The following is a 19,184-nucleotide window of genomic DNA, read 5'->3' on the forward strand; positions in this document are numbered from 1 at the left end:
GAACCAGTGGATTGAAGATCTCTCTCTCCCTCTCCTTTTCTCTCTGTATGTCTGCCTTTCAAATAAACAAATAAATCTTTTAAAAAAGAAAAAAAAAGTTACTTGAATCATATGTTGAATAAGCGCGGCCCCTGTGGATTGTGTATCAAACAGAGTTTGGAGATCTCTTAGAGAAAAACTAGAGACCTGAAACTTAAGGAAACCTTATACCATAATATTCCAAGTAGATTCCAGGAACTAAATGATATTTTCTTTATCAAATGAATCTTTATTATGTCATCTGAGGAGACTAACATCTGTAAAATTTCTTGGTATTAGTTTGCTACTTATTATTCAAGATAAAATGTAAGGTTTGGCTTGAGATTCTCTTACTGTAACTGCTTGGAAGCAGCAAAATGATTTCTAGAATGACAGTAGTCACATGACCAATCATGAATTTGAACTAGCTCTAGAATGATTTTTTTATTAAGTGTTTTGCCCAAGTTATTGTGAAGTGTTTATAGTACCTATTTTTTGCCTGGAAATGTTACAGAAACTTTTACCCAAAAGTATTGAGTAACTCTGACTTTCTGCCTCTTCTGCAAAACTGTACCTTGACATCAGCTTGAGGGAGGGGGCTCTTCTGGAAGAGCAGTCGGCTGTAGGGAAGCAATTTTGAAGCCCAGCAGCCCACTTAGTGCCAGAAGAAAGGTCAGGGCTGGGTTAAGGACTTCATGCTCGGCAGTGATCTTATTTGGTTGCTGGGTATTTAACAGCAAGATATTTTGCAATGGAGTGCTAACTTTTGTTCAGTTAAGGAAAGCTACAATCTGTAATAACAGGAGTGGTGAATGGTTGGCTGCGTCTCTCCTCTCCCAGAGGTCTAGTCCTCTCCAAATCAAGCTGCAGTTACTGGATCACCAGGATCAGCTGAAAGGCCCAGATAGCCAGAGGATCACCCCAGAAGCACAACTTATGCTGACATTATCTTAAGAGCATCACATCTAAATAAAACTCACGTCATGGGAAACTATAGGAGCTGGGCATATAGAAGCCACTGAGCTCCACCACAAGCCAGGTGTGAGAACTCCATGCATGAACAATGGCAATACCTAGGGGACTTCTAGGAAGGTCTTTAAAAAAAAAAAAAAAGATTTGTTTATTTATTTGAAAGTTAGAGAGAGAGGAAGAGACATAGAGAAAAAAATCTTCCATCTGATGGTTCACTCCTCAAATGGCAGCAATGGCCGGGGGTGAGCCAGGCTGAGTCCAGGAACCAAAAGCTTCATTAGGGTCTCCCACATGGGTAGCAGAGACCCAAGCACTCAGACGATCTTCTGCGTGAACCAGTGCCTATATGGGATGTTGGCACTGCAGGCGAAGGTTTAACCTACTCTGTCACAGCGCTGGCCCCATTAACCAACCATTTCTATAGTAAAAGCAAAACTCTTACAAATTTTTTGGAAAAAGTAAACATTGAGTTTTTGTTTTGTTTTGTTTTGTTTTGTTTTACAGGCAGAGTTAGACAGTGAGAGAGAGAGAAAGGTCTTCCTTTTTCCATTGGTTCACCCCCCAAAATGGCTGCTACGGCCGGTATGCCACACCGATCCAAAGCCAGGAGCCAGGTGCTTCCTCCTGGTCTCCCATGCGGGTGCAGGGCCCAAGGACTTGGGCTATCCTCCACTGCCTTCCTGGGCCACAGCAGAGAGCTGGACTGGAAGAGGAGCAACCAGGACAGAATCCGGTGCCCCAACAGGGACTAGAACTCGGGGTGCTGGCGCCGCAGGTGGAGGATTAGCCTAGTGAGCCGTGGCACCAGCCTGGATTAGCCTTCTTGAACCTTCAGCCATTCAGGCACTTCCTGAGCACCTACTAGCTACAAAACATCAGCCTGCTGTGGAAAATGCACAGTGAAAGGTGAGTGGAGATTACATGAATTTAACTATGGTTGGCATAGCGATTAAGATGCCTGCATCCCATAACCAAGTCCCAGCTCTGCTCCAGATTCCTGCTTCCTACTCTGGGAGTCCATAGGTTCAAGTAGTCGGGTCCCTGCCACCTACGTGGAAGATGTGAGTTTAGTTCCTGGCTCCTGCCCCAGCTGTTGCAGGCATCTGGGAAGGAACTAGTAGATAGGACCTCTCTGTGTCTTGTCTGTTTCTCTCTCTCTCTGCCTCTCTAACTAATAAAAACTGTATCATAAGACACAGAGTAGTTTAGTGTCAAGATGGTTTGAAGAACTCAGTGGGTTGAAGGTGATCTTTGAATGTTGAAAGAGAAGCTAACCATTCCCTTAAAAATGCTACTTGCTGAAAATCCAGATGCTAGGTAGGGATACTCTGATTTCTGATAGAACTCCTGAGCTTAACTCTTTAAAAAACCATCCTTACCCTAAATAACAATCAAAGAAGTAATTCAAGGGCAGAAATATTCCAAGACATCTCAACTTTCATGCAAACCATACCACACCATATACTAAGATATGCCTACCTATGGCATAAATATCCTAACAGGTCCACCATTCATTCCTTACTTTACAGAGTATTCCATTTCATAGAGTTTAGTCAGTCAATCTGATTTTTAGCAGCAAGAGCTCACTGAGACATGGTCTTAGATCTAAACCCAGAATTTTTTTTTTTACAACTTAAAAAAAAAAAACAAACTGAAGCCGTGTGTTCCCTTATTTTATAAGTGCATGAAGTCAACATTCCCATAGATTGCTATTTCTAGTGCAAAGCAAAAAATCCAACCTTCTTTTTGGAATTAATGGCCTCATTGAAGTGGAAATATCACATTTGCTAAGACAGCTGATTCAAAAAACAGTACAAGGATATGAATGAAAAAGGCTGATGACCTAACATCCTAAACATTCATTTCCTATATGAGGAGACATGTGAGAGTTTTTGTACCTTATCACTGTGCATCCCCCATAACACTCATTACTACATCTATGTACGATTCATAATGGCCACGCTGAACCACAGCTATAGAAGCAGCAATGCATTCAAGAGGTGTCAGCAAGTGATGAACATGGAAACCTTTCATTCCACATATAGGTAATTGGCCTGGCCTCCCCTCCTCCGCTTTCCCATCACAACACCCAGCTCCTTGGCTCCCAGGCACCTGGGGTGGATCAGCTCGAGGAAAGGGGGTTAAGGCAGGGTCCCAGCAACAGGATACTGGGAGGATGGGGAGCCCCTCCTTCATGCAGCCTGCAGGGCAGACTCTGCAGGGTGCACACATCCTTTCCAGAAAAGGCCTCAGGCAAGCGCAGGTCTAGAGCTGCAAAGAACTCACCCCACAGGGGACCAGAGAAGCCAGAGGAAGCCCAGGCAGCTGAGGACGCTCACCCCTGCGGCCCCCAGTCCCCCTTTCCAAAAGACCAGCCACAGAGAAGCTCTCGATTTTGTGCCCAGAAATGCCTGTCAAGGAAGCTTCAGGGTTAGCCGCAAATAAATTCTGATTTTTAAAAACAAAAGGCAGGCTTGTGGCCATTCTCAGAGGTGACCACGTTACTCCCAGGGCTGCAAAGCAGATTTGCAGAGGCCAAAGATTAGACAAAAGGCACGAGCTGGGGACACACAGACCTGGAAATGATTTTTTTCCACCCTTCTTCTAAGTGATTAGGGCCTCCTAGTTCCAATTTTTTCTCCTCTTCTAAGGATGATTCCTGGGCCGCTGGGCAAATTCCCTAAAGGTCTGGAACAGACGTCGGATGGGGTGGGGGGAGAAGACCCCGAAACTTTCCCAAACGGTGGCAGCCTGGTAGCGGACTGCGGCCGTGGACCCCAGCGCCCAGGGGCACAGGGCGCACCCCAGGGCGGCGACCGCCCCCTCCCTGCCACAACAAAAGGACCTAGCGCAGACCTCGCGCCCAGGCTTCCCGGACCCCAGCCCGGAGCCCTGGGAGACCCCTCTCGCTGCGGTGAAGGAGATGGAGCCGCGCGTCCGTGTCGCGGCATAAAGGAAAAGACCCTTGGATGCACTCAGAGAAGCCACTGGCAGGTGGTGCCACCGCATCCCCGCCCGCTGCGGCACCCGGCCCCCCGGGAGCATCCGGCCGGCGGGCCCCGCGTCCCTGGGCGGCGCCGCCCCCTCGGGAGCCGGGCGCGGGGGCTGCAGGCCCAGCGGCTGCGGCCGCCGCCGCCACAATGCGGCCCGGGACCCTCCCGCCGCCGCTACCGCCTCTGCGCCAGGCCCCGCGCGACACAAAAGCCCCCGGCCCCGCCGCCGCCCACCGACCTTGGGCTCCAGCGCCGGGCTCCCGCAGCGTCTTGGTCACCGCCTTCCAGACGTGGCAGCTCAGCAGGCAGAGCAGCAGCGCCACGGACCTGCTCATCTCCGAGCCGCGGGGCCGGCGGGCGGCTAGGGCTCGCCGACGAGCGGGCCGGGCAGCGGCGCGTCACGGGCGGCCGGGCGCCGCGCCTCCCTCCATGTTGCCTGGCTCCGCGCGCGCCGGGACCGCCGCCCGATTGGCCCGGCCCCGCAGCCAGCGGCCGCTCCCTCCTCCGCGCCCCGCGCCGGGTTTCCCCCGAAGAGCCGCGGCGGCGGCGTCGGCAGCAGCGGCGGCGGCGGCGGCGGCGGCTCCGCCAGCGCCTTAACCCCTTCCTGCCCCGCCCCTGCGGCCGGCGGGCGGCGCCCGGGTCCGGGCCCATGGTGCCACCTGGCGGCCGCCGCGCCGCGGGAGCCCGGGCCCCCGCGCCCCTCGTTCCCACAGCGCGCCCCGGGCTCCTGCAGAGAGCCCTGGAGAGAAGAGAGACCCGCCTGTGGGGGCAGAGGCATTTGTGCCCGGGGTGTGACCTCCCGGGGTGTTCCCTCAGTGGAACCCCAACTCGCGCCTCCTCACGTCTCCACCCGCCGGTCTCTCTCAGGGTCATTCGACTCCCGACAGTGAAAGTCGGCGGCGGGAACAGAACCCTCAATCCTGGGTAGGCGCTCAGCACCTGGGCTTTCACTGAGGAGCATCGTCCGGGGGGGAGAGTTGTGCTTGGATATTGCCAGAAACGTGAGGACAGAAAGGAAATTGCCACCGATTGAGGCTCTAGACTTTGAATGACGCCAGTGACGTCTCTCTTGTCTCTCTTCATTACCGTTGCCACAGGTATAGAGACCCCTGCCACTGACCATTGGGGTGAGGACTGGGGTTCGGCTCGCCTGGCACCAGGACAGGCACAAGCAGGACAGGTCGGAGGATGGAAAATTACCAAGAGGAAACACTGGCCTACAGGGGGGATTCTGGCTGAACCCACCTCACGGGCTTCTTGGCCCAAGACCAGCCAGGGGGACCAGACAGGACCCAGAGGACGGTCAGGGGAGGAAACTACTCCGGTATCCAGTCGGGGGTGGGGGGTGGGTGTCTGGATTCTTTAAGGAAGTGCGCAGGTGGGCCTAGGAGAAGGTTCAGGAGCCTACATTTGCTCAGAGGATATTTGTCAGTCTTCACAATATGAGATCCAAGAGGCAGATACCATCATCCTCATTCACAGATGATAAAACAGAGGCTAAGGCGGGACAAGGCATTTGCCTGAAAACACACAGGTCGACAGTGGCAGAGCCAAGATGCCAATAAAGCAGTCTGATCCCAAAGTTGAAACTTCACAAAAACCTCCAGACGGCCCCTAAGTCTAGGGATGCCCCCCTTCCCACCCCAACTTCCCTTTCTCAGCCCTCTCCTGTTTGCCTCCCTCCATACAAAGGCTCATGTCCACCTCATGCCCCAACCAGCATGCCAGGGACCCTCCCACCTCTGCCTGAGATCCAGGCTCTGAAGAAATCCACTCCAGACTCATCATCTCCCAGTGCTGCTTCCAGAGCATGGGGCCAGGAGGAGAGTTAGTGCTGTAATTTTATTAATTGAGCATTAAGGCATGGCAGGCACCATCCCAAAAAGAGAATGAAGGATGGCACTTGCCCAGTTGGCTTATAGTAGACAAATTATTATGACACACAATAAAAACTAGGGGGTGGGGAAGCCCATATGGCTTTGATAGTCACCCTCAGAGCCAGCGCTACCATTTGTGCGAATTGTGCACCTGTACAGGACAACAGGTATTCAGGAGCCTCACAACTCCCTCCTTCCAGCTCCATCATCGAGGACTTGCTGTCACTGCAGGTCCACCTGGGAGTCAGGAGAAGGACACGAAGGGGTGACAGTCCAGCTCGGCCCTCAACTCCAGCTTGGGCACAGCCCACGGGGACGCAATGAGCCCAGGCCAGATGGGTGACTGAAGGGTGGCTTCATGAAGCAGGCTCACTCGGAAGCTCTCATGTCACCTTATTGGGGCGGAGGGCTGCTTCTAAGAGAGGTAGCATTAAACCCATCCCAGAAGTGAGGTTTCTGCCTTCAAATCTTTTGAGGAAGTGCCTTTGACAGGGATGTTGGTTAACAGGACCAGCTTGAGCAGAAATAAATGCATGAGTAAACTCTGGGAGCTTAAGTATCAGGTCTTAAGAAAGCATGAAGGAAACTAGTATCTCGCAGGTCCCTTCCATATGCCACTCAGTGGACTGGAGATATTTCCTCACAACAACTTACTTTGGAGAGATTATTATTTGTAGTTGACAGTTGAACAAACTGAGGCTTAGTGATGTTGAATAATTTGCTTAAAACAGATCTGACGACTGTAAATGCAGATTCCCATGTTAGCTCCATGACTATATTTCCTGCAAATGACTCAGGTTACCTCTCGCAGTGTCCACACTGTTTTAACAACCTGTTCTGATGCGAGTGAGGTCTGAGTCGGGTTAATACTATGGTGCCAATGTCAATTTCCTGGTTTTGATAATGTACTTTAATCATTATTTAAGATGTTACATTTGGGGAAAACTGCAGGACATCTCTCTAGCTTTCTGGGTAGTTTCTTATGAATCTATCATTATTTCAAACAATTTTTTTTTAAAAAAATCCTGTTCTAGACCACTTTTCTAAGTCGCATTGTTGATTCAAAGCATTAGTCCTAGTGTGGAATACTAGGACTTTTAAGGTGGAAGAAGATCCAGTTTGGATCACAATCCTGACTGTAAATGCTCTGATTTTTACTGTTGTGTGTGCCACAAATTTCTGGGGACAGTATGGCCCTTGAGAAGACATCTCTGTACCTGCAAAGCAACACTGAGGCTTAAAAAAATTGTTTCAGACCCCCCCCCCCCCCATCTTGCATATGCTCTTTTGAAACAGAAAGAGGTTAAATCACTTGCACAGGACATTCTCCAAGCCAGTGTCAAAGCCAAGAGAGTCTGGCCCCAGGGAACATTCCCTCATCCCATGGAAATTTTCCAGTTACTTGGGTGGGAGGCTAAACATGCACAAATTCTGCTCCATTCCCAAACAAATCCATTTGCATATCATGTACCCAGAATGACATAAGAATTAAATAATCACATTTATCCGTTACTGAAATAAAAAAATGTGGTTTACCTTTTCTTGTGTTCCGATCATCAAACACCCACACAGTAACTGCAGGGAAAAATATTGCTTGAGAGGGAGTGTTTTCAGAACAATGGTTGTTAGAAGTGTTCTTTCCTTCTAGAACTTTTCCTGTTGCTCTTATTAAAATCTCACATTGTTTGACCAGAGATGAATTATGACTGTACTTATTTGAAATTGCTCAGAAGTTGCTTGCCTGCAGCATTTGATTTCAATTTTCAAGGCCTGTGCCAAAAGAAGTCAGAACTTTTCCTGTCTGAATTCTCCAGGGACCTTGATTTCAGAGGCTCTGGGTCAAGGTTGCTTAGCCCAACATTATTCCATTGAAATTGCTCCTGGTGTCGGTGCCCATGGGGTGGAAATTGTATTGTCTGAGCTTATTTCAAGAGGCATTGTCCTTCCTTCTCCCCTTTCCCTTCCCAACCCCCACCCCATCCACCCCCTCCCAACACACACACACACACACACACACACACACCCGCAAGAAGCTACCAGTAAACATCAAACTGTTTATGAGGACTGCACAAGTCAGGAAGTGTCTCTCAGACATTCCTACTTCTGTCTGCAGGCACTGTGATTGAAGGGAGATATGACATAGCCACAGATAGACGTTAGAAGGATTCGGCATTTTTCCTGAACTCATCTGCCAGCCATTTAAAAAAAAAGATTTATTTTATTTATTTGAAGGCAGAGTTATGGAGAGGCAGAGGCAGAGAGAGAGAGGTCTTCCATCCGCTGTTAGAGGCTGCTTGGGATCTGCATCCCATATGAGAGTGCCTTGGTTTGAGTCTTGGCTCCGTTTTTTATCTCGGCTGCCTGGGATTCTGCTTCCTGCAGGGCAGTGGGTGATGTCTCAAGTATCTGAGTCTGTGCCACCCATATGGGAGTCCCAGATGGAGTCCCTGGCTCTTCATGGCCTCACCCAGACCTGCCTGGCTGTTATGGGCGTTCGGGAGAATGAACTAGGAGATGAGAAATCTGTGTCTCTCTTTCAAATAAAATGAAAATAAGTAATATGAAAAGAGTTACAACTCTTATTTAAAGGGGAAAAAAGGTAAAGAAATTACTGTCCAGGATCTGATGTGTTTAAGTGAACCCTGACACTACCACTTTGTTCTCTGTGCATGCATGGCCCAACACCCACTCTAGGCTACTTGAAAAGGTTGGCAGAAAGTAGAATGAAAAGATTAGTTTATTTTGGTATGAAATGTTTTTGAAATCCAAACAGTTTTTTTCTATAATATGAATTTTCCATGACCTTTTTGAAGACCCTGCATATGCACAGATTTCCATTTTTGCACCAAAATAAACTTATCCTTTCATTCCATTTCCACGAACTTTTTGACATACCCTAGTTTATCAATCCCTGTGAATTTCCAACAGGATTTTTCTTTCAAAGGAATCCTTTATTCTTTCTTACAAGCTTCTTCTTCCACGTAGGTTCTCAAACAGGAGAGACACCTTCTTCAGAGAACAAATCAGCAGATGAATGTCCGATGCCAGCTTCATGTGAGAAGTCATAAAGGTACCTGAGCCTGCAGAAGTGAATCTCAGGATGCATCATTTCAGATGCCCTGCAATATTGTTCTACGTGGTGTGGCCCGAGGAACTGAAGCAGCCTGGGACACATCCCAGGCACTTGATGGTGGTGGTGATGGGAGAGTATTCAGAGGCTAGTAGGGAGCCGAGAATCAAGCTGCTCATCAGTTCTTTTTAGGCCACTGTTCTCTATTGGTGAGCCCGTTCCATTAGAGCTCTATTCTTTGCCAGCCCACTGAAATACCATCCTACAGATGAGAACTCAAGGAAGCAGGGCCGTGAGATTCTGCATTCAAGCTGGAGGGTGTCTACCTGTGACTGATGGTCTGCCTCCAGAGACATGAAAGAAAGGGACATCAAGCAGGCAGAGAAGAGGAAGTTGTGGTTTTTGGTCTCATAGAAAAAGAAAAAAGAGGAAGATAATGAAGAACATAGAGAAGGTAGTTAGCATTAATTGAACGCTTGCTTTGCAAGAGGTACTTTCTTATTGTTTCTCTTTCTCTTCATTTCCTCTTAGTTTATTGTTTAGGCTCCTAACCCAAAGTTACCTGCTGTCACAGCATTTCTGTCAATGACCTAGTCATGTAATTATTAAATAGAGGGTCCCCCTTCAGTAGCAGCTCCATAAACATGGAAGGGGGGGTGAGGAAGAGGTGATTTTCCTCAGCAAGTAATGCAGTCAGTTTGCACAGGCTTACTTGGTATACAAAGGACCTGAGGAGATTGTGAGAAGGTTGAAGGGGTTGTATTGCCCTGGGGGCCTGTCAAACGCTGTCTCGTGGGTCTTGACCCCGTGTTTCCACTGCTGGTGTCCTCTTCTAGTACCCTCTCTGAAGACTAGAACTTTAGTGGACCAAAACAATGTCGTTGGTACAGATTTTCAAGTCTCATGAAAATTTTAGTCAATCTTTTATAGTTGCATTTTTATAAGACCTTCAGTAAGTAAGAAAATAAAACAAAAAAAATTGAAAGGATGAAAAAATCTCATGACAAGCTCCCAACTTTGCTTTCTGTGAAGTTCTGGCTGAAAAGCAATGGTTGTCTTCCAAAAAGAAAGAGGAGGGGGGAAAACTCAATCTTTGAAAGGTCTGGTTTTACATAGAAATATAAGTCCTTGATTTTACAAATAGATTTGCTGCCTCAAAAGGTTATTTACTAGTCAATGGTGTGCCTCATTTAATGTCACGCATTATGGTTGTTAGCTCCTCTGTGCAATAGTGTGCCTGGTTATAGGGCTAATAGTTCCAATCTCAGTAGACCTGAACCCTACTGATATTTTAGCCACACAGCAAGGTATTCCTGGGAGTGCGGGGGTGGGTAGAGGAAGCAAGGAACTCCTTTATGTGGGGAGACATGGTTCTTGGGAACAAAGGGTTTTATGCTGATTTGGAAATAAAGAAGTGAATAATACATTTCAAACTTTCATAACCACAGCATAAAAGAGCTTTCCCTTTTTGTATCATAGTAGAGTATCATTCTGGAAGGGCTCATGTGATAGAAAGTGAAACCTCTCCAGCTTCTTATACAGACATCCGACTAGGAATCAGGCACTTCCAAAACCTGTGGAGGATGAGACAGAACTGAAAGAAAGCCTTCCAGAACAGCCCAAGCTCTGGGAAGCTGCCTCTTGTGCCCCTGTCAGGAAAGTGAGGAAGCCACACGGTCTGTAGAGGTGGCATTTGGAAACCTACCAAATGCAGAGCCCAGGCAGCCACGCTTCTTGCCCCTCTTTCTGCCTGTGACTGGAAGTTGCCACAGGAAGCTGCCCCTGCAGAAAAGCCCAGCATGCCCACCTCAGCGCTGGCCAGCAGCAAGGAGATGGCTCTGTCGTCTCTCTTTGGTGGGCACTTGGCAGAACCTCGCTCCCATCCAGAAACTTAGCTGTGAGGAAGTCTGGAAATGTCCTCTAAAAAGGAAAACCAACTTCTGGAGCACAGAAAAACACAGAAAGGGGAGGTGTAGATGCTGCAGGCCCGAGCCTCTTGGTCATCTGTTCCATCTTGGCTGTCACCCCAGCTCTAGATCTGAGGACAACCACAGATTATCCAGGGGCCGCTTTAGAATGGCTCTGGGATCTTTTCTGCATTTCTGAATGTGAAATGCAATGATAAGAATCATGGAATCACAGAATGCTAGAACTCAAAGGAACTTGAAAAAACTGGTCCATTCCAGCCACTTCACTGAAAAGAAAGCAGGAAATTATAGCAAGACGAAGAAGCAGTCTAAGGCCACTCAACTGATCTGAATGATAGAGGAAACCTTAGCAGAGGGGAAGATAGTGCTCCCTTAGCATCCTGACAAGGAAAGAGACCTCAAGACCCAGTGTGCCCTTGGACCCTTGTGTGTGGACATAGTTCTGTGTCTAGTGTATCCTCAAAGCCTCAGCTTGCACATGCTGCCTTAAGAACCAATACCCCGGCAGGCACTGCGGCTCAAAAGGCTAATCCTCCACCTGTGGTGCTGGCACCTTGGGTTCTAGTTCCGGCTGGGGAGCCGGATTCTGTCCCGGTTGCTCCTCTTCCAGTCTAGCTCTCTGCTGTGGCCAGGGAGTGCAGTGGAGGATGGCCCAAGTGCTTGGGCCCTGCACCCGCATGGGAGACTAGGAGGAAGCACCTGGCTCCTGGCTTCGGATTGGCACAATGCACTGGCCATGGCGGCCATTGAGGGGTGAACCAATGGAAAAGGAAGACTTTTCTCCCTGTCTCTCTCTCTCTCACTGTCCACTCTGCCTGTCAACAACAACAACAAAAAAACAACAACAACAACAAAAAACACCCCATCTGAATTGACCTTCCCCCTCCAAGTTGTCTTTCAGCACCCCATGGTCTTACCAACAGCCACCCCTGTCTGAGACAATCCTACCTATTCGGTTATTTATTCAACTTCTTACAGTCTGCTACCCCTATCTCCACTAAAATACAAGTTCCATGAGAGCAGGGCTTATGTTGAGTTTGCTGTCATGTTCCCAGCATGGAGGAAAAAATGTTTGGCACAGAGATGCTCGGTGACTATGGGCCAAATGGAAAATCACGTCTTAACCTTGAAGAAACCTTATCCTTCCAGTTGGTCTAAATATGCCTGTGCTACACTGGGTTCATGACTTAGCAAGTATTTACCATAGAGTTCTCACCGCAGGCGCAAAGTTTAAAAAGTAACCTAAGACACTCTCCAGTCTGAGCCCATCCAACCTTTCTGGAACTTGTCTCTCATGACAATGGAGATCCCACATGGGATAAGCAGGCAGCACTACCTGCACCATGAAATGAACCTGAGAACTCCCCACTTCAGGGCCTTAACTGATGCTGACCAGCTCCCTGGTACACCTTCCCCAACCCCTCCTCGTCCTTTAAGTCACACCTGTGCTGTGACCTCCATCACTCTCCAACTTCTCTGGCAGGAAAAGTCCCTTCTGTTCATTAACTGCTTTGCAGAGTTAGCTCCTATAATTATGTATTACCATATGTTGGAAATAACTACTTTACACACGTAACTTAGACCCTGTAGAGAAAAGGTACATAGCCAGATTCTAGACTGAATTGAGGTGCACACTGCCCACACCACAGGCTTTCTCTCTTGCACAAAACCATAACATCTGGTACTGCTATCTGGGAATGTTTGTGTAAACTTTTGACCTCTGAAAGTACACTATTCTTGGGTTCTGACATCAGTATTTAGGGTAAAGGTTTATATATGCACTAACGGCAGATACTTCACCTTAAAAAAGAACATCCTTGAGTCATTTAAAATAATGGTATGAAGATGCTTCAGAAGTTTGTGGGAAATGAAATTAAAAGATTAGTTTATTTGGTGCAAAACAATTTGAGATCCATGCATATGCATGGTCTTCAGAAAGTTCATGGAAATGTATATTATGAAAAAAACTGTGCATAAATTTCAAATAGTTCTGCACCAAAATAAATTTATCTTTTGGAACTGTGCTTGTATATATGAAAATCTGGGTGTAATATCTTTTTCTACAACATCATTTTTTATGTTTTTTTTTCAACACCAAGTCCATGAGGGGACTTTCTATTCTACATCTTTGTGGCATCCTCAAGGTCTCAACTATGCCCTTAGACTTGACTTCCAATAATACCACTGACTTACATATTGGCTGGTATAAATAGATGTGATAAGAAACAATTCAGATTAAATGTAAATTGTCATGTGGAAGACTACATTTTGTTGTGTATAAGATCTTATTTAAGAATTATTTAAAGATTATATTTAAAGAAAGGTATCATGTAACAGCAACATTTTTATCAAAATGCAACTTTTTTCCCCAAATAAACATTTTCTTTTAGGTTTACCCATTTTCTTTCCCACTCCATCTGCCAGTTCTCCTCCTAAGAATCTGCCTTAATCTGAGTGAGGGTATTAGCAGAAGATCCATGAGCATGGTCCTGGGGATAGTTCCCTGAAAAGGATGGTTGTCTTGGGCAGGGGTGATGGGAGAGAGGGACCTACAGAAATTAGCTCACAAGGCAGGAGTCCTGGAAAGGGAAGGGAATAGGAGTACAAGCCACAAGGAGGGACCCAGCTTCTTCTTTTTGTGCATGAAAACTAACTCCTAGGATCTTTGTTGGGAAAATACCAAAGAGTAGCATAAAAGGGTAAGATACAGGTATAGATTTATTTGGGAGGCATAATGGAGTGTGGGGAGACTGGAGAGAGAGAGAGATCTCTCATCTGCTAGGTCAGTCCCCTCACCCCCCACACCATGGCCACCTTAAAAAAAAAAAAAAAAGCTGAGGATGGACCAGGCCAAAGCCATGAATCAAGAACTCAATCCAGGCCTCCCCTATGGGTACTTGAGTTACTTGAGTCATCATTTCTGCCTCCCAGTGTCTGTATTAGCGGGAAGCTCTGATTAAGAACTGAAGCTAGGTATGGAACCTGGGCACTCCAAAATGGGACATGGGTATCTTAACCATTAATCTAAATACTTACTCCCAAAGGGTAAGATTTCTAAGCTTATTATTCCTAAAACTGCTGGATACCAAGAATTAAGGAAACAGATGACTCTTTAGCCACAGGAGGGTGGAAATCAATAGTTTCTGGGCTCCTTCACTTGACCTGGGTAGGTGTGAATGGTCCCCCTAACACTCATGTTTTAGGAACTTACTGCACAATGCAAGAGTGTTCAGAAGTGGGATCTTTAAGAGGTGACCAGGTCATGAGAGTTCTGCCCTCATGAGTGCATTAATGCCTTCACACCATAGGACAGGAGTCGGTTAATTGTTGTGGGAGTGGTTTCCTAACAGAAGGTTAGGAAATTCTGCTCCCTTCTCCCATGTCACGCTCACTTTTTCTCTCTTTCACCCATTCTTGCCCGTCTGCTTTCTGCCATGGGATGATGTAGCAAGAAGGCCCCCACCAGATGTCAGCACTTTGTGATCAGACCTCCCAGCCTCCGGAAGTATGAGAAATGAATTTCTACTGTTTATAAATTACCCAGTGTATGCGATTCTGTTATAGCAGCACAAAATAGACTAAAACAGCCCATCATATCTTGTCAGGGGAGGGAAAGCCCCAGATAGGGACAACAGAGAAGAAGGCATAGTGAGGCTTTCATTAGCAAGATCCAGACTGATGTCTAGCAGGGAAAGTCAGGAAGGAAAAAAGCATTTGTACCATGATCTGGAGTCCTTAATGTTAATTTATTTATAAATCCATGTTTTTTTAAAATGCTTAAATTATCAAAATATAAGAATGATTACCTTCTTTACAAGTCCACAAAGAGTGAAATATAACCTTGAAATGGTTCTTTTATAAATGCCATGTCCAAAATATTTTACAAATTAATGCTGAAATATAGGGGAGAAATAAAGCATTTCATTTTCTTGCTGTCCTTGAAATTTCACGTGACATCTTGGCTAAAACCTGAAGGCTAGAGCAGGTACTCATAGCTGCCAGGATCTTAAATGTGATTCCAAACAGTGAATCTAACCATGAACTGCCAAATTGTTGCTGTCAACCTCTGAGCCCTAAACACTCATACCCACACACCAAATAAATGGCTTTTGTAAAGCTTGCATAAGTATGAAAGATGCTTAAACCTGGGAGAGGTGACAGTCCCACTCAATGTTATTGGAATAGTACTTGGAGGTGAGGAGTGATAGGTGAGTTACAAACAGGCAGTAATGGGCTTAGCCACCCAGGCGAAAGGTAGAAGAGAGATGAACAGGAGAGTTGAATTTCAAATCTGTTTCAGAAGTTCTGGAATCAATTTACATACATGAGAGCACAGTGTTCAACTTCTGCTCCATAGAGGCAGCTGCAGGTGTGATTTGTACAGGATGCACTTTTTTTTAAAAAAATTTACTTATTTATTTGTAAGGCAGAGATAGAGAAGAAGATTGAGAGAAAGAGAGATCTTCCATCCGCTGGTTCACTCCCCAAGTGGCTGCAATGGCATGGGCTGAAGCCAGGAGCTTCATCTGGGCCTCCCATGTGGGTGCAGAAGCCCAAGGACTTGGGCTGTCTTCCGCTGCTTTTCCCAAGCACATTATCAGGGAGCTGGATGGGAAGTGGAGCAGCTGGAACTCATCTGCCTGCCCTCAAATGGGATGCTCTCCCTTGGATTTTCACTTGTTGAGCCAATAAATTCCCTTTCTTTTTCCTTAAGCCATTGCAAATTAGGCTTTCTTTATGTGCAATCAAAAGAACCTAGCAGAGGGTGGGCATTTGGCACAGAAGCTAAGACGCCACTTGGGATTCCTGTATCTTGTATTGGAGTGTCTGAATTTCAGACCCAACCCTACTTTTGATTCCAGCTTCCTTCTAATGCACACCTTGGGAGGCAGCAGGTAATAGTCTAAGTACTTGGGTCCCTGTTACTCCACTGGGAGACCTGGATTGAGTTCTAGGCTTGTGGCTTTGGCCTGGCCCCATTCTAGCCATTGTTGGAATATAAACTAGCAGATGGAGTATCTCTGTGTTCATTTGTCTGCCACTCTCTCTGCCTTTAGTAAAATACAAACAAAAATATTAAAATAACCTGGCCAATCCAGTTGGAGAACAGAGAGAGTAGAAACCCACTGTGGTTGGGTGCTGCTTGCAGGATGAGGTGGCATCTCCCTAACTGATGCTCTTTGACTGTGGCTGTTTTCACAGGGAAGAACAACTTTCTGGGAAACTAGATTATTGTAGTGAGGCACTTTTGGGTGTTTTCCAGGTGGATAAGCATGTAGACAGACACACAGCAGTAAAATGAGCTACTCTGGAGGTGCTGGAAAATCCTGTTTTCCAATCATGCTAGGAAAAGGAAGTCCCTAAAAGGACAGTGATTCTTTGTGTGTTGGAGTCTACATTTTTAATATGGTTTGAAGCAGGACCTGCCTACCAGGGTCTACTTTTTTGCTGTCACATGGACGTATGCATTGCAGATGCTGACTGTGACCCATCTGCTATTTCACTTCTGTGGCAGCGACTTCAGTGTCTTCACTATTCCCAAGCAGACACAATCTACTGCCACCCGGGTGTTGCCTCGTGGGTCATAGAAAGGAGGCTTTTTCACGGCATCAATTACAAAAATCAGACCTAATAAGGCACACATAGCTGAAAAACAAGCTTGCAACTATGAATGTCATCCTGGCCAATACAAATAGAGATCGCCATAGAGAAGTTAATTAAACATAATAAACAAGCAGAACAGGAAGCTGCTATTTTTCCTGTCTCCAAAGTTTCCATGAGGGAGGAAGGAAGAGCTAACTAACAAGAGCCAGGAACAGAGAAGAATGCGAGGCTCCTAGCAAGGACCTGGAGGTTGGCAGGGAGGAAAAGCAAAGTAACAAAGTGAATGGGGGGAGGAGGGACTCCAGCCCAGACTGGCAGCAGGGGCAGGGAAAAGAAAATGGTGTTTGTGCAGATCAGTGACCTGCAGAGCTCAGCATGCAAGATGGCAAAGGTTATGGCTACCTAGTGCTGAGAAATGTGGGTGGGTGTCCTCAGATAGCTTTTGTTGCCCAGTCTTCAAAGAGCTTTGAAGACTGAGAAAAAGTAAATGCAGGCAAGGATGTTGTGTAGACAAAGAAGGAGTGGGCAGGAGGGCCACTGTCATGGAAAATGTGGAAGGATTAGGGTGAGAAGTCCTACTGTTGATGTATAGAGTTTAAAAAGGCTCATTAAGAGAACAGAAAGAAAATGCAGTCCACATCAAAGATTGATAGAGCTCAAAATAACTCAACAATGACTCAGTGTTTGGACAGAACACTTCCATAGGATTCTACAGATCTGATGCCCTTCTGCCAAATACAGAGTTCTGCAGAGGCAAGGGAGGTGAGAAGAACATGAGACAAGGAGGGGCCCAGCACCCTGCGCCACCCACCACATGATGCAGAAGTGAGGCCTAGAAAGAACAAGAATTCGCTTTGCTAAATGTGAGCATGCTGGGATGCAGAAACTGATCAGGTCACCTCACGCTGTCCTGGAGGACAAGGCTGTTTCTTTTCCCCCACAACCTGAGGATAGCTGCTCACATCTGTTCCATCTCTCCCCCACTGAGCACACCATCTGTCCCCGGAAACAGAAGAGGAGTGTGTGGGGAGGAGCAGTACCACTGAGCCCCATGACAACCCCAGGGTCCAGCTTCTGAAGAGCAGACTCGAGAAAAACTGCTTGCTATGCTGTTCAACTTTCAAACCCCAGAGCCAAGGAGAGCAAGGGATACATCTTGTCTCTAACCATTGGGGCTGAGGACCTGGGCGCTGCTAGGGTAGTGGTTGTAAATAGGAGACAGAAGGAAAATCTGAAGAGGAAAAAGGACAGAATGACATGTTACCATTCTGATACTTGGTGCACTTACTCATCTGAAATTTGGAGTGCTGAAAGCTGCAGGCAAGCTGGGGAGAATCTGGGAGGTGCTGGGACCTAGCAGGAAAACGAACATCCTGTTTTCCGTGGCTTGCCAGCAAGCAGCTTACATACACATACAGGGATGAAGATGGAAATACATGTTGAGTCATGATAAAGGAATGAAAAAATAAGTAATGAAAGGAAGCAAAAGGAAGAACAAGTATTTATATAAGTTTTTAGAGGACAATAATTCAAATAACCAACTAAATAAAACCAAAATGAAACATTTGCCCAACCAAATCAAGCCAGTAACCAAAGTAGAACTGGTCAGGACGTTGAGAATCGAGTATTTTTCAAGGAAGTGATTATATCTCTTCAACTGGAATGTTCTGCAGTTTGCAGAAGTTCCTCATTCCCAGCTTCGTTGGAAAGACTGGAGACAGAGGTCCTGGCTATTTGCCTGACTTTTACCAAGTTCCTTTCTCTCCCAGACTCAGTTTTCTTATTTCTAAGAAATGAGGGAAAGACAGGCAATTAGCCTAGTGGTTAAGACATTGGTTTGGCTGTCTGTGTCCCACACCAAAGTAAGCTGAGTTTGATTCCTAGCTCTGGTTCCTGCTAATGCAGACCTCAGGAGGCAGTAGTCATGGCTCAAGTAATTGGGTCTTGGCTTTCTACATGACAGACATGGACTGAGTTCCCAGCTCCTGGCTTCAGCCCAGCTCTGGCCATTATGGGCCTCTGGGGAATGAACAAGGAGATGGAAGCTCTTAATAGATACATTTTAAAGGGGATGATAGCAACAAAATACCTTATAAGACTGTTGAGGTGATGAAAGTAGCCATGTATAGACAAGCACTATGCAACCTGAAAGTTATAAACAAATGCTAACGATGACAAAATTATGCAATATTTTGAATTTTCTTTGTCCTTTTGGAGTGATATCTCTGAGAGTCATGGCTGTTATAGTAAATGTATAGATTAGGTGTTCACTTAATTAATTTATTTATTTACTTATTTATTTTCTGCTTTCCTGTTTATTTGTGCTTTACTAAACTGGCATGGAAAGGGTCTCAGCATTTCTCTGGCCTCCTACTACCGGCTCTTGCCAGGAGCAAAGCATTTGTAAAGCAAAAGCTGCACTCCCACATGAAAACAGAAAATGTAGAGAAAAAAAAATAATCTTTTCTGTAATGGAAACAAGTCTGGGAGACTTCTGCAGGAAATCAAGGAAAAACACATGCGAGCTCCACCTCTTACTGAATCCGGTGGTTTTCCCCATTTGAACTGCTCAGTTTTCATGAACTTAACAATATCAGCAGCAAACAAATAAGAGCATCGGTCACAACACACATTTTACATTATATCAATCTATGGGACACAGACAATTCAAATAATTTTTTTAAAAAAATTAGTTTTTACCAAAATTCCACTTAAACATATA

The 19,184-nt window shown here is 46.2% G+C and overlaps 1 protein-coding gene across 2 annotated transcripts in view; it reads right to left on the reverse strand.

Moving 5' to 3' along the window:
* The window catches only part of FAM171A1 (family with sequence similarity 171 member A1), a 148,679-nt gene extending 141,259 nt beyond the window's left edge, over nucleotides 1-7,420 (reverse strand). The window contains exon 1 of one of the 2 annotated variants that reach the window (XM_070055447.1): nucleotides 7,397-7,420. Coding sequence is in view for 1 of the 2 variants with exons in the window: in XM_002717428.5 (XP_002717474.2) it covers nucleotides 4,222-4,318 (97 nt within the window). In the remaining variant the exon portion in view is untranslated. Of the gene's footprint in view, nucleotides 1-4,221; nucleotides 4,556-7,396 lie in introns of those variants that run through there. The other variant, XM_002717428.5, reaches the window with a different exon arrangement.
* Nucleotides 7,421-19,184: the final 11,764 nt, after the last annotated feature.

The sequence above is a fragment of the Oryctolagus cuniculus genome, chromosome 13 (genome assembly GCF_964237555.1).
Source record: "Oryctolagus cuniculus chromosome 13, mOryCun1.1, whole genome shotgun sequence".
NCBI lineage: Eukaryota > Metazoa > Chordata > Mammalia > Lagomorpha > Leporidae > Oryctolagus > Oryctolagus cuniculus.